This window comes from Nerophis lumbriciformis, linkage group LG14, assembly GCF_033978685.3.
Source record: "Nerophis lumbriciformis linkage group LG14, RoL_Nlum_v2.1, whole genome shotgun sequence".
Classification (NCBI taxonomy): domain Eukaryota; kingdom Metazoa; phylum Chordata; class Actinopteri; order Syngnathiformes; family Syngnathidae; genus Nerophis; species Nerophis lumbriciformis.
The window spans coordinates 7,418,605-7,436,093 of NC_084561.2; the positions used below are offsets into that span (position 1 = coordinate 7,418,605).

At 38.7% G+C, this 17,489-nt stretch overlaps 1 protein-coding gene across 1 annotated transcript; it reads left to right on the forward strand.

The window, feature by feature from the left end:
* Positions 1 to 2,282: 2,282 nt before the first annotated feature.
* samd13 (sterile alpha motif domain containing 13) lies at positions 2,283 to 17,454 on the forward strand. Its single transcript, XM_061976146.2, has 5 exons — positions 2,283 to 2,432; positions 3,082 to 3,183; positions 7,884 to 7,926; positions 16,415 to 16,535; positions 16,617 to 17,454. The coding sequence occupies exons 2-5, from the start codon at positions 3,156 to 3,158 to the stop codon at positions 16,758 to 16,760; spliced, it is 336 nt and encodes a 111-aa protein (XP_061832130.1). The 5' UTR covers positions 2,283 to 2,432; positions 3,082 to 3,155; the 3' UTR covers positions 16,761 to 17,454.
* Positions 17,455 to 17,489: the final 35 nt, after the last annotated feature.

A 17,489-nucleotide genomic window follows, 5' to 3' on the forward strand; every position in this document is an offset into this window, starting at 1 on the left:
TGCTGCGAAGACGCACTGCGTGAGGCTCGCGTAATCCCGCCTCCTGGTGCCGGTTAATGCACCTCCGCCGCAGACTGCACCCCCCGACGGGAGCGCCACACCAACCAAAGCCCACACCAAAACCCTCCACGTGCAAGACCGAATCCACCCAAAAAAAGTCACTTAACAAGAAGCCAAAAAGTGCAAAAACAAGATTGCTCGCGCCGGAGGAGCCTTGAACGACTGCGGGGACACAATAATAGGTACACCTGCAGACTGCAGCACGGATTTCATATTTCATTCATTCACAACTCCTCCAACACGAACACCACTGTTCCCACACTTATAAGTAAAGGTAAGACCATAATAATGTTTTTTTTTTATTAAATGTGCTTTTTTGTGTGCTACAGTTTGTATGTGTAAAGTTAAAGTTAAGTTAAAGTACCAATAATAATAATAATAATAACTGGGATTTATATAGCGCTTTTCTAAGTACCCAAAGTCGCTTTACATGTAGAACCCATCAATCATTCACACCTGGTGGTGGTAAGCTACTTTCATAGCCACAGCTGCCCTGGGGTAGACTGACGGAAGCGTGGCTGCAATTTGCGCCAACGGCCCCTCCGACCACCACCTATCATTCATCATTCAATTCACCGGTGTGAGTGGCACCGGGGGCAAAGGGTGAAGTGTCCCGCCCAAGGACACAACGGCAGCAATTTTTGGATGGTAAAAGGCGGGGAGCGAACCTGCAACCCACAGGTTTATGGCACGGTTGCTCTATATATACATGCTCTATATATATATATACATATATATATATATATATATATATATATATATATATATATATATATATATATATATATATATATATATATATATATATATATATGTACATATTAGAGATGCGCGGTTTGCGGGCACAACCGCGGAGTCCGCGGATTATCCGCGGATCGGGCGGATGAAATTAAAAAAAATTAGATTTTATCCGCGGTTCGGGTCGGGTCGGGTGGTTGAAATAAAAAAAAAATTAGATTTTAAATAGATTCAGGCGGGTGGCAGTTAAACCAATTCGGAAATATATATACATAGTTAAATGTTGTTACCCACATACGAAAAACGAGCAGGCACCTGCAGCATATGCCACAACAGAAGAAAAAAAAAAAAAGAGATGGACACTTTTACGGAGCGGAGAAGGGACGCCTCGCCGGGGTCCGGGACCGAGGCCCCTTCCCCCGAGAGGGCCCCACCGGGAGCCGTAGCTGAGGCGATCCGCGAGAAGGGCCCGACGCACGTCCAGGGTCACCACCGCGCCCACCGCACCGACACCCCGCCTCGTCCGCCTTCGCCGCGGCCGGCGTCACGCGCAGCAGGTAAGCAGCTTACCTGCCCGCCACCCCCGTGGCCGGGGGCTCGTAACAGGGGTCACTCCGCCCGCGCAGCTTACCTGCCCGCCACCCCTGTTGCCGGGGGCGCGTAACAGGGGTCACGAAAGGGGTGGGGCTCACCCTGGTTGATATAGATAGCAGGACGGTGGCCATGGAAGTCGGAACCCGCTAAGGAGTGTGTAACAACTTACCTGCCGAATCAACTAGCCCTGAAAATGGATGGCGCTGGAGCGTCGGGCCCATACCCGGCCGTCGCCGGCAGCGAGACGCGCTTGGAGGTGCGCTCAGCGCGGCTCCCATATGATTGCGCACTGGTGTGCGTCTGGGTCGTGACAGCGTGGCACGCGAATGTCTGTGCTGCATTGGATCAGTCTCCTTTCTTTAACAGGCAAAAGCTTTATAACCTCACTAATGCCTTGCATCGTCTATATTAGATATATAACAACGGGCGGGTGCGGGCAGGTGCGGTTCTGATCAAATGTTACATCGGGTGGATGGCGGATGGTTGACGACTTTCTGATGCGGTTGCGGATTAAATAATTGCCTATCCGCGCATCTCTAATATATATATATATATATATATATATATATATATATATATATATATATATATATATATATATATATGCATATATATACAAAATAATTGTTGATACAGTTTTTATATCTGAATGATGGGGAAAGACGTTATAAGCTTTTGCTTCTTCCAGCTCATTTTTGGACACACATTATTTTTATTGTCTTTAAACTGTATAGAAATGGAGAGTATTTTTGTTTTTTGTGATCGAAGTACAGGACTTAATTTTTTTTTTTTTAAAACAACATAAAAGGTTAACAAGACAAAAGTCTAATAGTAATAATATTTGCAAGGCCAACTCCGCACTCCGAGACACAATAGGAGAAGAACTACATTTCCCATGATCCTCTAGTGACGTGGGCGGAGGAAGCTATGACGCCGAGGAGCTAGTTTGGCTTTGATTAATTTGTGATTTGATCAAATAAATAAGCTCATATTACGCCGAAAACACACCACGGGGAGCCGGAAAGTTTGTATCGCCATGTGTAAGTGTTTAACTTTGACTGGCCTTTATTGTCAAAAAAAACAACACAAATATTAAATGTCTTCGAATTTGTATTAGCAACGCCAGCTAACTGTCCGCGTTAGCTCGATAAATAAGGAAAGGAAGCTCCTTTATTTCATGTTTACTGTGACTTTTTCACTCATTTGGGCTACGAAGTGTTCCACTGGTGAAGTTAGTCGGCGTCGCTGGACGTGCGTGGAATTGTGTTGACGCTATGATGCTATTTTGAATGAAAGTCGTGCTTAAAGGGAGTCTTTTTGGCCACAGTTAGTTGGTAGTTGGGCAGCACGGTGGTACAGGGGTTAGTGCGTGTGCCTCACAATACGAAGGTCCTGGGTTCGACCCCGGGCTCGGGATCTTTCTGCGTGGAGTTTGCATGTTCTCCCCTCCAAAAACATGCACTTGGTTGATTGGCAACACTAAATTGGCCCCTAGTGTGTGAATGTTGTCTGTCTATCTGTGTTGGCCCTGCGATGAGATGGCGACTTGTCCAGGGTGTACCCCGCCTTCCGCCCAAATAAATGGTAGAAAAATGGATGGATTTGTAGTTGTTACAGCTTTGTTTACCACCCCATGTTTGTTTTGTTTACCACCCGTGCTCATGTTTGTTTTTCCTCCCAACACTGCAGCAGGCCCCGAAGGAAGGATGATGTTCCACCTGGAAAACATAATATAAACTCTTGCCCAAACAAAACCACACCTGATGAAAATCAACTGCAACGTTACGGAAGGTAAGTACGATTGTTATGATCGATCTGGACACCACAGGTGTCAAACTCAAGGCCCGGGGGCCACATCTGGCCCGCCACATCGTTTTATGTGGCCCGCCAAAGTCTGGAAAGGATGTGTGACGATAAGGCATTTCTGCTTTCTTCATCGAAGTGGAACTGCACTTTTTGGGTGGAATTTTGCTTATCGTTCACTATCATTATGCAAGACAAAAACACATATTTTTTAGTAGAGATGTCCGATAATGGCTTTTTTGCCGATATTGTCCAACTCTTAATTACCGATTCCGATATGAATGAATGAATGAAATAAGTTTATTTCGGTCATATAATCAACCATTAACCATTTTGTGTGACCAGTTTAAGAGTACAGACTATACATATACAGTATAACAATCATACACATTTACACACAAAAGGAAAAGAAAAGAAAAGAAAAAGCATGACCGAAAAAGGAATAGGCTGAAGCCAAAGCTTATATTTGCCTATCCTATACCTTCACTGAAAATAAGATTACCTGGAACATCAATGTTAAAAAAAAAAAAATCAAAAATCAAAATCAATGGGATGAAAGTACTTGTTACTATATTTTATAATTTTCAATTATCTCACCTTTCAATGTTTTCTTAAACCTTAACAAAGAAGTACATGTCTTCAACTCATCACTGAGCTTGTTCCACCATTTAACTCCTAAAACTGAAATACATTTGTATTTAATATTCGTTCTTGCTTTACCTATTTCAAAAATCAATACCCCCCGTAGATTATGGTTTTCTCCTCTTAATTGAAATAACCTAAGAATACAAGCTGGAAGGCTGTTGTTCTTTACTCGAAACATAATTTCCATTGTTTTTAAAAACACAATACCTGAAAATTTTAACACATTAGAACTTATAAATAATGGATTGGTATGTTCATAGTAGCACGCTTTGTGTATTATTCTAATTACCCTTTCTTGAAGTTTAATTATCGATTGTAGCTGAGATAGGCTCCAGCGCCCCCCCGCGACCCCAAAAGGGAATAAGCGGTAGAAAACGGATGGATGGATTATCGGGTCTATGTTTGTTCTATAAACATTTCCCCAAACTCCAACACAATATGTTAAATATGGAAAAATAAAAGAATAATATAACATATGCAGACATTTCTTATTCAGCATGTGTTTTACTTTATAAAGAATGGCAATGGATTTGGATATTTTTCCCTTTATATATTCAATATGCGGTTTGCAACATAATTTATGATCAATTATTATTCCCAAAAATTTAGTTTCATATACTCTATCAATTTCCACTTGATTTAATTTTAATTTTACTTCACGATTTGTTCTTGCACCACTAAACACCATAAATTTAGTTTTCTTATCATTTAATGATAACTTATTGATATCAAACCATTTTTTTAGCTGAATCAACTCAACCTCTATTACCCTCAACACTTCCTTCAAGTCTTCTCCTGAACAATATACATTTGTATCATCTGCAAACATAATAAATTTCAATTTATTAGATACTGAACAAATATCATTTAAATATAGTATAAATATCTTAGGTCCCAATACCGAGCCTTGTGGAACCCCACAAGTTACTCTTCTTGGCTGTGATTTAGTCTTATTGATTTCCACATATTGAGATCTATTACTTAAATAACTACTTAACCACTGTTGTGAAACACCTCTTATGCCATAGTTTTCCAATTTTCAATTATCAACCGATACCGATATATACAGTCGTGGAATTAACACATTATTATGCCTACCGTATTTCCTTGAATTGCCGCCGGGTATAAAGTATGCGCATGCCTCGATTTACCGCCGGGTCAAACTCGTTTTGCAAAATAATTAGCGTATGCCTAGAATTACCGCCGGGTAAGTCACTTACCTACTACGTTTTATATAATTGCAATTCTTATTATTAATATTGTGTTAGTTTGTAGTAGGGATGTCCCGATCCAGGTTTTTGCACTTCCGATCCGATACCGATATTGTTTTTGCACTTCCGATCCGATACCGATACTGACCGATACTGACCGATAATGGCCTATCCGAGCATGTATTAAAGTTTAAAGTTATTTAGCCTACTTAGTTGTCAGAATCATGTTGAAAAGGGTTTTAGTACTCTTGATAACAACTAGCCAGCTGAATTAGGGGAGTTTGAATAATACACAATGGTTGGTAACAAGAAACTGACCTGTTTATTCAAGGATAAACACAAAATTATACATGACAAACAGAAATGGCATCATTGAAACAAGGGCTGGGCGATATGGCCTTTTTTTTAATATTGCGATATTTTAAGGCCATATTGCGATACACGATATATATCTCGATATTTTGCCTTAGCCTTGAATGAACACTTGATGCATATAATCACAGCAGTATAATGATTCTATGTGTTTTGATTGATTGATTGAGACTTTTATTAGTAGGTTGCACAGTGAAGTACATATTCCGTACAATTGACCACTAAATGGTAACACCCCAATAAGTTTTTCAACTTGTTTAAGTCGGGGTCCACTTAAATTGATTCATGATACAGATATATACTATCAGATATATACTATCATCATAATACAGTCATCACACAAGATAATCACATTGAATTATTTACATTATTTATAATCCAGGTTGTGGAGGGGGGCGCCGGATGTAAGTGTCAAAAAGACAGCCAAAAGAGTTTGATATGAGAATAAATCTAAAGTTAAAATATAGGGTAGAAATGCACCCATTTGCAGGAAATGTAGTCTTGATTTTCAAAATTTTCTTTCAAGGCTTGCATGTCTACATTAAAACATTCTTCTTCATACTGCATTAATATATGCTACTTTTAAACTTTCATGCAGAGAAGGAAATCACAACTAAAAAAAATCACTAATTTTTTCATACGGTGTTAATGTGGACATTTTTGCCTCTGCATTTTAATGGTGTGGGCGTGTGGCACCGAATGGAGATAAGCGTCTCGACAGATGTTATAATATTTGAACAATGATGACGAAAACTGTTTTCTCTGTCGTGTCCGTGTGTCGAAAATTGTTATGCGCTTATTTTTTTATTTGATTTTGTGCGTGACATATAATTGCTATGTGCAGAGGACGTTTAAACAGTGCGCAATTGCACAAGCGCGCACCTTAAAGGGAGCGTTGCTCGCACGGCTGCGCTAGCATCACAGCTAACGTTAGCCATGCAGCTACCTCTCTGCTCGGGGAGGACGTATACGTATGTGACGTGTGTCATGACAGTATGTGACGTGTGTCGTGACAGTATGTGACGAGTGTAAGAAGGTGCGCTTGCTGTCTGTGAGAGGGAGACACAGAAAAGAGTGAGAGAGCCTGTCGTGTAATGCCAGCAGCTAAAAGCAACTGCGTGAGAATCCACAGACGTGTGGATGTGTTGAAGGTGTGCTGGAAAATGCGGAACGGAACTTAGGGAGCAGCAGAAAAGTGGAATGTACTATTTAAATCTGTGCGTTGGAAAACACGGAGCGGAGTTTTTTTTTTTTAACTGGATCTGGATCTGCATTTTCCCATGCCTTGCCGATACGCTTTTTTTTCAAATATCGGCGGCCGATCCGATCCAAATATCGGATCGGGACATCCCTAGTTTGTAGTGGTGGAGAGCTGACTTTTTGTTGTTGGAGTTGCGTCTTTCAAAGCGCTTTATTTTGAAAAAATGTTTTATTAATATAGCTGCGTGTGTCAAATATGAGTCATTTTGATGCAGTTGTACAGGTAACATTTTCAGACCCAAACAAAAAGAACTCCCGGGATGATTCATTGTGCTTTAAATTTTATTGCGGCATTAAGCGATGTCATGATGGCATCCTTACATCACACTCAAATTTATCAGCGCATGCCTAAATTTACCGCATGCCTTTGGTAAGCGCCGGAGTGAGAAGAGGTTTTAAATTAATTACCGCCCCGGCGCTAATTCAAGGAAATACGGTAATTTTGTTGTGATGCCCCGCTGGATGCATTAAACAATGTAACAAGGTTTTCCAAAATAAATCAACTCAAGTTATGGGAAAAAAATGCCAACATGGCACTGCCATATTTATTATTGAAGTCACAAAGTGCATTATTTTTTTTAACATGCCTCAAAACAGCAGCTTGGAATTTGGGACATGCTCTCTCTGAGAGAGGACGGGGTTTAGGGGTAGGGGGTAGCGGGGGGTGTATATTGTAGCGTCCCGGAAGAATTAGTGCTGCAAGGGGTTCTGGGTATTTGTTCTGTTGTGTTTATGTTGTGTTACGGTGCGGATGTTCTCCTGAAATGTGTTTGTCATTCTTGTTTGGTGTGGGTTCACAGTGTGGCGCATATTTGTAACAGTGTTAAAGTTACAAGTTATTTGTAACAGTGTTAAAGTTGTTTATACGGCCACCCTCAGTGTGACCTGTATGGCTGTTAACCAAGTATGGCTTGCATTCACTTGTGTGTGTGAAAAGCCGTAGATATTATGTGACTGGGCCGGCACGCAAAGGCAGTGCCTTTAAGGTTTATTGGCGCTTTGTACTTCTCCCTACGTCCGTGTACACAGCGGCGTTTTAAAAAGTCATACATTTTACTTTTTGAAACCGATATCGATAATTTCCGATATTACATGTTAAAGCATTAATCGTATTGTAATTGCATGCATGTCGGAAATATACTAGCAGGAACATTGTTTGGTGATGATTGTCATAACGGATCTTTCTTGTTTGCGTTGCAGCCGGCATGGAAGACAAGGCAAATGGTTCTGTCAACGCCAAAAGGTGAAGTCACACTGAAAATGACCTGCATGACACCATTGACTGTTTTTTGCGATTATAAAAGGCTAAGGACATTTCTTCCTATAGTTTGTGTGTATTGACTTTAACTTCAAAAAGTAGCAGGTGTTGATTCGGAGCAAATACGTTGTAAATATATTTAATTTTGGCTGTATCAAATCTGTATTGTTTTTTCAATTTAACCATACACTATAATAAAACAGTATTATATAATTTGGTTTGGGAATTGAAAACCGGTTCCCTGTGTATCAACTCCATAGAATTGCTTGCCATTTTTTTTCAAACGGTTTCCTGATCGATGGCAGTAGTTGGCAATGGTGTCATTACGCATTGTGCGTTGTGACGTCAGAAAGCAAAATGCCGGTGCCCGGGTGAAACAAAGTCTCTGGTACTAGTCTTGAAACTGTGGAAACATTGTGTTTTTTAGGAGTGCATTTTGACCAAAGATTGACCTGGCGAGTACATATTAAATGGTGGTCTCAATTTGATGAGATGCCTTGCAGGTACAAGGTGGGGTGCGGATTTTAAGTAATTGACATTTATTTATATACCGTATTTTTCGGAGTATAAGTCGCATACCTGCCAACTACTCCGGTTTTCCCGTAATTAGTACGGTTTTCATCAACCTATTCCGGGTTACGGTTGCAGTGATAAAAAATACGGTTTTTCATTAATTAAATAAAACATTTTTTAAAAAGTTTTATTCACGAAATCGCGTAACAACAATGACAATCGACACTGCTTCCCGTAACTTCCTATCGAGCCATTCCGAATGCCATGCGCGAGGCTATTTATAGCACCGCTGCCAAGCACGAGGCCATTGTTTCCAAACGAGCGAACGATCATGGAATCAGCCGGGGAAAAATCGCATACGAGTCTTAAACCGAAAAGAAAACTGCCGTGAAGAATATTCAAAAGCCTATCCGGGAATAATTATCCGTTCCAAAAAGGGTGAAAACTACGCGAATTGAACCTTGTGCAGACAAGATTTTTCGATCGGACACGGAGGAATTAGCGATGTAAAAGACCACGTTGGGACAAAAAAACACAAGTCTAATGCCGTTGCTAGCGATACAAGTGGAAAACTTTCAACGTTTTTCGTCGCCCAAACAGATTCTTTGGATGTGATAAATGCCGAAGTTTTATTTACGGAGGCAATAATTGAGCAAACAAAAAGGTAATGACACCAATGTTATCTATTGGAATTGTTTAGTACTGTTATACTGTTAAAAGTGTTTATACTATTTATGCTTTCAAGTCCAAGTTGAAGAAATCTTGTTAAATGTTGACAGCATAACTACCAAAATACAGAAGTATGTCCTTAATATTTTTGCAGTGCTATTTCTGTTGAAAAGTTCAAATGATTACATTAGAGATGTGATGTGCCACTTTTCAAGTGTCTGATGGCTTAAATTAATTTTCATTAATTTTTCATATTTTGAATTATTTTGAAAGGCTTACAAAAAAACTACATTTGAATTGTAATTCCATTCTATTGACAGGACTATTCATTTTAATGAAGTTAGCTTACCATGTTTACAGTATGATAATTGTGATAGAAATGTGAATTTTAGGCACAGAATATTTTTTACAATTGAACAAGGCAGTAGATTATACAATCTTGGACAGAAAGTTAATAATGACACCAATTTTTTTTTAAATGGAATTGTTTAGTGCTGTTTTACCATTTGTTTACTGTAAAAGTTGTTTATACTGTTTATACTTTCAATTAACAAATTGAAGTCTTGTGAAAGGTTGACAGGATAACTGGCATTAACCGTCAAAATAATTTCAAACTATTGAAGTTAGCTTACAGAATAAACATGTCAATCAACCCATATGATTTTTGCTGTAATATTTTTGTTTTGAAAAGTCACTGTGACTGATAGAAAAGTGATGGTGTTAGCAACATTTTAACCTGTCTGAATGCTAATAATCATTTTGCGTCGGGGGGCGAAGGAACCCCCCACCAGGACTTTGTCCTGGACCTATCGGGGCCTGCGGCCCCTGGACCCTGGCGACTAGGTTTTTCTGATTTCAAAAGTTGGCAGGTATGAAGTCGCACCGGAGTATAAGTCGCACCTGCCGAAAATGCATAATAAAGAAGGAAAAAAACATATAAATCGCACTGGAGCCCGGCCAAACTATGAAAAAAACTGCGACTTATAGTCCGAAAAATACGGTAGCTTTGATAAGATCCCGAATTGACTATGGCTGTATAGTCTACAGATCTTCTGCTAAATCTAGCCTCTCAAAACTGCATGTGATTCAATGTCAGGCTTTAAGAATATGCTTGGGTGCAGTGAGAAGATCAGCGGTGTGAGTTTTACAAGTAGAAGCAGGAGAAATGCCTTTACAAGTGAGAAGAGACCAAATTTAGCTTATTATTGGATTCATTTGAGAGGACATGGAGAGTCTCACCAGGGAAAAGTTTTGACCCAGGCATACTGGGAGAGAGAAAGTGGTGAAATAAACTGTTTTGGCTGGAAAGGAAATCCGATAGCTCAGAGTATGGGTGTGTTGGGTATAGACTGTAGTGTGGCCAACTCATCCTCTATGGCTATTTGGAACACCAATAGTAGACCTTGAATTACTGTCAGTTAAACAAAGAAAGAGGAATGCAGATATGGTTGGTGAGTTTTATAACCTGGTTGTAACCAAATATAATCACTGGACTCAGATATTTACGGATGGATCCAAGGACCCAGAGAATAAGACCCGGTCAGCAATATCGGTACCGGATCACTAGTTTGGGTGTTGCAAGAGAACATCAGATATTAGTGTGTATGCAGTCTGAAATGTTTGCCATATTAATGGCACTGGAATGGGCTGAAGAACGTGAATACAGGAAGACATTAATATGTAGTGATTCTCTTTCAACTCTTACAACTATTGAGTCAGGAAATGCTCAGTGTCATCAGCATGAAATTATATTTATCCACTCCAGAATGATGAGCGAAGGAAGAGAAGTTGTATTTGTATGGGTACTTGCTCATGTGGGAATACTGGGAAATGAAAGAGCAGATAGGCTCGCAAAAACAGCAACCAAGAAAGATGAGATTGATGTAAACCTGAAGTTATCTAAGAGAGAAAGCAAAAGTCTAATTGGACAGAGGGCGAGTCAGCAGTGGCAAATAATTTGGGAAAAAGCCAGTTATTTTCTGTTCAGAACCAGGTCCGGGTTCCAAGATGGAGAGGGACTGTAAGGAAACATCAAGTAATAATAATAATGAGCAGAATTAGGATTGGGCATAGCTATTTAAATGATCAATTGTTTTTAGTCTGTATTTATTAGAATTTTGCTTACAGTGTTTGAAGACCCCACATTTTCTGAGGTGTTCATACACTATAAGCCATATTGATCCAAATGATATCAAAAGAAGACTTCTGTTGCATGTTATGTATACAGGGTTTCCCCAAGATACCTGTGGCAGTGGGGGCGTGATCAGTGGTGTGGGTGTGACGTCATCGAATAATTTGCCTAATCTGCTATGATGATACGATTGTCTTAAAAAAATACAAAAATTCACTAGTGTTTTTTGCAATTGACTCTGTTTTATCCTGCATCGAAATGTGTTTTAACTTTTGTGCAGCACTTTGTGAAACTTGTATTGTTGTCTAAAATTTGCTATATAAATAAAGTCCATTGGATTGGATAAAAAGGCTAAAAAAGTGTACACATACATTTAAAAACAAACCTGTTATTATTGATTAGTATTAAGATATATTTGTATATCCTTTTGCCATATTTTCAATTGTTGCTTATTGTACAAGGTACTCTGAGAAGTGTCATTCTGGAGACTTTAATGACTTTTTTTTTATTATAAAAAAAACTAGGAACAAATATAATCTTCTTTTGGTGTTATTATAAAATGTAGTCATGTTTAGAGACTCTTAACTTCTGTGCCTCGATTTCGCTGAGGAAAAGAGGCAAGCTACAGGAAGCATGACGTCACACTTGCTTGGCACTGTTGCTACAGTTGGACTTTCTCTTCTTAATATTTGCACATTTTGTAGATGGCTGTATATCTGGTTAGGTTCATATCACAGACATGCTGACAACGCTCCAGACAATGGCGTGCGCTTTGTTTACATCCAGTTTCGGCAGCACTGTTTTCAGTACATCACCTGTCAATAGTGTGCAAATAATAGGCTATATACAGTCATGGTCAAAAGTTTACATACACTTGTAAAGAACATAATGTCATGGCTGTCTTGAGTTTCCAATAATTTCTACTACTCTTATTTTTTTGTGATAGAGTGATTGGAGCACATACTTGTTGGTCACAACAAACATTCATGAAGTTTGGTTCTTTTATGAATTTATTATGGGTTTACTGAAAATGTGACCAAATCTGCTAGGTCAAAAGTATACATATAGCATTGTTAATATTTGGTCTGACATCACATGGACAAAGATAAGACCTTCTGGAGGAAAGTTCTATGGTTGGATAAAACAAAAAATGGGCTGTTTGGCCACAATACCCAGCAATATGTTTGGAGGAGAAAAGGTGAGGCCTTTAATCCCAGGACCATGCCTACCGTCAAGCATGGTGGTGGTAGTATTATGCTCTGGGCCTGTTTTGCTGCCAATGGAACTGGTGCTTTACAGAGAGTAAATGGGACAATGAATAAGGAGGATTAACTCCAAATTCTTCAGGACATACTAAAATCATCAGCCCGGAGGTTGGGTCTTGGGCACAGTTGGGTGTTCCAACAGGACAATGACCCCAAACACACGTCAAAAGTGGTAAAGGAATGGCTAAATCAGGCTAGAATTAAGGTTTTAGAATGGCCTTCCTGAAGTTCTGACTTAAACGTGTGGACAATGCTGAAGAAACAAGTCCATGTCAGAAAACCAACAAATTTAGCTGAACTGCACCAATTTTGTGAAGAGGAATGGTAAAAAATTCAACCAGAAGCTTGTGGATGGCTACCAAAAGCGCCTTATTGCAGGTAAACTTGCCAAGGGACATGTAAGCAAATATTAACATTGCTGTATGTATACTTTTGACCCAGCACATTTTCAGTAGACCCATAATAAATTCATAAAAGAACCAAACTTCATGAATTTTTTTTGTGACCAACAAGTATGTGCTCCAATCACTCTATCACAAAAAAATAAGAGTTGTAGAAAGTATTGGAAACTCAAGACAGCCATGACATTATGTTCTTTACAAGTGTATGTCAACTTTTGACCAAGACTGTGATTATCCGTTCAAACTCAATGGATAGGTCCCTTGGTTTGCAGTATATTTGATTAGTGTTTATTTATAAATATATATTTCAGCCTTGATAATAATATTTGAGATTATTGTGAAAAAAATGAATTTTAAAACACGTTGCTAACAAATTCTTATTCAGTGAAATTGTCAGCATAATTTGATGTAAAAATAATAATAATAATTTAATGAAATTCAAACCCAAAATTTTAGTTACATAAATTTGGTGTCCAAAAAAAGCTTTCGTAATAAAGACACAAATGAACCTCCATACATTTGGGCATGAATGGAACAGTCAACCAGCATATTTCCACGAACCAACTAACAAACGATGGACAAAACGCATGCAAGAGGCAGATGTCTACAATAGCTTGTATTCACCTGACGTCACGTCCGGCTCATTACATATGCGAGGCTCCAAGTGGTGGGCTAGCGAGCGTCTGTTGTCAAAGCGTTCTGACCAGCATTTAGCCTTTCTGGAAGAAAAATGCCCTATGCTTGTGTTGTTTGAACCGTTCAAATCGAGAAAAGGGTAAACATTTCTTCAGAGTTCCATGATAGGCAATCAAAAAGGGCGGAAGAGTGCAAGATTTCACAAGAGAAGACAAGAAAAGTAGCTCACACTTGAGTCCAAGAAGGCACAGTCGAATAACACAAGTTTGCAGTGATCACTTTGTTAAACGTTTGTTTGATATACTTTTAACGATTAGCATTTTCCATTGAAGTATTATCTTGACATTATTTGTATTTTATCTTGTTTCTGGGTTCTTAAAACACATTTTCTTATGAGTGTTTCGTAAATCACCAACTCGGCGAGTCTAACTAAATATGAGAAAAATGTGAGCAAAACCTATAAGAGTTAAGTTTTTTACCAAAGGCAGCAATCATAAATGAATCTTTCAGCACATACCGGTACACAATGTTGACATCTATAGTTATATTTTGATAAACAATCATAAATAAATCTTTCAGCACATACACAATGTTGACATCTATAGTTATATTTTGATAAACAATCATAAATGAATCTTTCAGCACATACACAATGTTGACATATATAGTTATATTTTGATAAACAATCATAAATATATATTTCAGCAAATACACAATGTTGTCATCTAGTTATATTTTGATAAACAATCATAAATGAATCTTTCAGCACATACACAATGTTGACATTTATAGTTATATTTTGATAAACAATCATAAATGAATCTTTCAGCACATACACAATGTTGACATCTATAGTTATATTTTGATAAACAATCATAAATGAATCTTTCAGCACATACACAATGTTGACATCTATAGTTATCTTTTGATAAACAATCATAAATGAATCTTTCAGCACATACACAATGTTGACATCTATAGTTACATTTTGATAAACAATCATAAATTAATCTTTCAGAACATACACAATGTTGACATATATAGTTATATTTTGATAAACAATCATAAATTAATCTTTCAGCACATACACAATGTTGACATCTATAGTTATATTTTGATAAACAATCATAAATTAATCTTTCAGCACATACACAATGTTGACATATATAGTTATATTTTGATAAACAATCATAAATATATATTTCAGCACATACACAATGTTGACATATATAGTTATATTTTGATAAAGACAAGGAAAACACACTACTTGTAAGTGGCGTGTGTAACAACAACAACAACAACAACAAACATGGCAATAGACGTGAAGTTTAATCATGAAATACAACCTTACCCTTACAAAAGCGATACATATTTATCCAGGAGCGTCCTGATACCAATGTCCTTGACCTAGACATACACAAAGAAGTTGTAGACCTCCATGCTTTTCCAAGTTTCATCTGTTTTGTGGTGTAGAATGATGCCTGGAGAGCCAGATCATTCCACCTGTCTGGGCATACGACCGACAGATAATCCTTGAGATCAGTCTGCATATTTTTTTTTTATAAAGTATAATGATGGACACCATTGCGGATTTTGCATTTTTATCTGGTATCTGCTATTAGTGGTAAGACCTCGGCCACTTGCGTACTCAGATAGTTCACACTCTGTTGGTGGCACAGTGGCCATGTTGGTTTGGTGGCCCACCACCTGGTTTACTTGCGTTCAGAAGTCCTCTGACTGACCACCACCTATACCATACTTGCCAACCTTGAGACCTCCGATTTCGGGGGGTGGGCGTGGTCGGGGTGGGACGGGGGCATGGTTGGGGGCGTGGCTAAAAGGGGAGGAGTATATTTACAGCTAGAATTCACCAAGTCAAGTATTTCATATATATATATATATATATATATATATATATATATGTGTGTATATATATATATAGGAAATACTTGACGTTCAGTGATATCTAGCTATATATATGTATATATATATATATATATATATATATATATATATAGGAAATACTTGACGTTCAGTGATATCTAGCTATATATATATATATATATATATATATTTATTTATTTTATTATATATGTGTATATATATTTACATATATATATATTTTTTATTATTTATATATATATATATATATATATATATATATATATATATATATATATATATATATATATATATATATATATATAAATAAGAGAAATACTTGAATTTCAGTGTTGATTTATTTCCACATATACACACACATAACACTCATCTACTCATTGTTGAGTTAAGGGTTGAATTGTCCATCCTTGTTCTATTCTCTGTCACTATTTTTCGAACCATGCTGAACACCCTCTCTGAGCATTGCTGTGTGGCACGCACAAAAGTGCTTTCATCAAATGCACTAGATGGCAGTATTGTCCTGTTTAAGAGTGTCACAACATTGCTGTTTACGGCAGACGAACTGCTTTACGGTATACAAAAAAGTGACTGCTGTTGTTGTGTGTTGTTGCCACGCTGGGAGGACGTTAATGAAACTGCCTAACAATAAACCCACATAAGAAACCAAGAACTCGCCCTCCATCATTCTATAGTTATAACGTGATTGGGCAGGTACGCTTTTTTATATTGTGGAGGACCTGAGTCCGCCTGAATTTCGGGAGATTTTCGGGAGAAAATTTGTCCCGGGAGGTTTTCGGGAGAGGCGCTGAATTTCGGGAGTCTCCCGGAAAATCCGGGAGGGTTGGCAAGTATGACCTATACTGAAAGTGGTGCTGCAAACTAAGAGGTTTCCACAGTGCTGTACATAATGATGACATGAACACCCATCTCACCGTAATCGCCAACATTGTGTCCAGTGTTCACAGCCCAGTGGAGAACGGTCAGCTTCCAGACCCAGCCAACTGGGCGGTTGCTGACGTGGTCAATTACTTTAAAGCGACAGGCTTCGAGGAGCAAGCCACGGCGTTCCAAGATCAGGTTGGACTCCCCACCCCCGAACACCCATCTCCCTTTGTGTCTTGGGTGTCAATAGCAATGAAATCTACCTCCGCCTGACAGGAAATCGACGGCAAGTCGCTCCTCCTGATGACGCGTAATGACGTCCTGACGGGCCTGTCCATAAAGTTGGGCCCGGCGCTGAAGATCTACGAGTATCACGTGAAGCCGCTCCAAACCCAGCACCTGAAGAGCAACGCCTGTTAGCAGCTGGCCGCGCCACACCTCAGTGACAATCGACAACTCCGGAAGCAGCTGACAAAGACTCCTACGGCACCTTAAACACCATCACTTGGAATACCTTTTAAAGGCCTGGACACCAAACACACTCAGCTGGTCACCCAGCAGGCACAAAACCTTAAAACAACGTTGAGAACTTGTTGAATTAGGTTCTGACCTTGAGCAACTCAAACCTAACGTTGAAACAACATGCTTTTAATCAATGTCAGGTTGTGACGTTTATTTGACATTGAATTTTAGTCGTTTCCTAACCAACAATGTGGATCCAACATACAACTTTTTTGCAACGTTGTTTTAAAGTCAGTTTTTACAGTACAAGTACGTATAATCAACGTTGTTTCAATGTCTTGTACCTGCTGGGAACCCTTTTCAGATGTTCTTACTTCTGCTGTTTGTTTGTTTTTATTCTTCACCTTTTATTTAAGACAAAAAACGTGTTGGGAATCAGAAGTGTTGAGTGTTTGTGGTTTTAAAAGGGGTATTCAGCCATAAGATGATATATACAGTAGTTGATATATGGTGGAAAACACCGTACCAGTTGGTTGTGAGGACACAATGCACTATAAAATAGTAAGTCTCTTTGAAACTGATCTTCTTGAAGAGGAATTCCCATGGAAATGTAAAGATGTGTGTAACTACGATGTCTCTACCTGTGGTGCTTCAACATGCCGGCAAAAACAACTAATAGTGTGAATG

Bases quoted from the DNA above. Each gene is read 5' to 3' on its own strand.
- samd13 (XM_061976146.2), top strand. From the start codon at position 3,156: ATGAAAATCAACTGCAACGTTACGGAAG. The intron at 7,927-16,414 runs GTGAAGTCACAC...CATTGTGTCCAG, and splicing joins GGTTCTGTCAACGCCAAAAG to TGTTCACAGCCCAGTGGAGA. The intron at 16,536-16,616 runs GTTGGACTCCCC...TCCGCCTGACAG, and splicing joins CCACGGCGTTCCAAGATCAG to GAAATCGACGGCAAGTCGCT.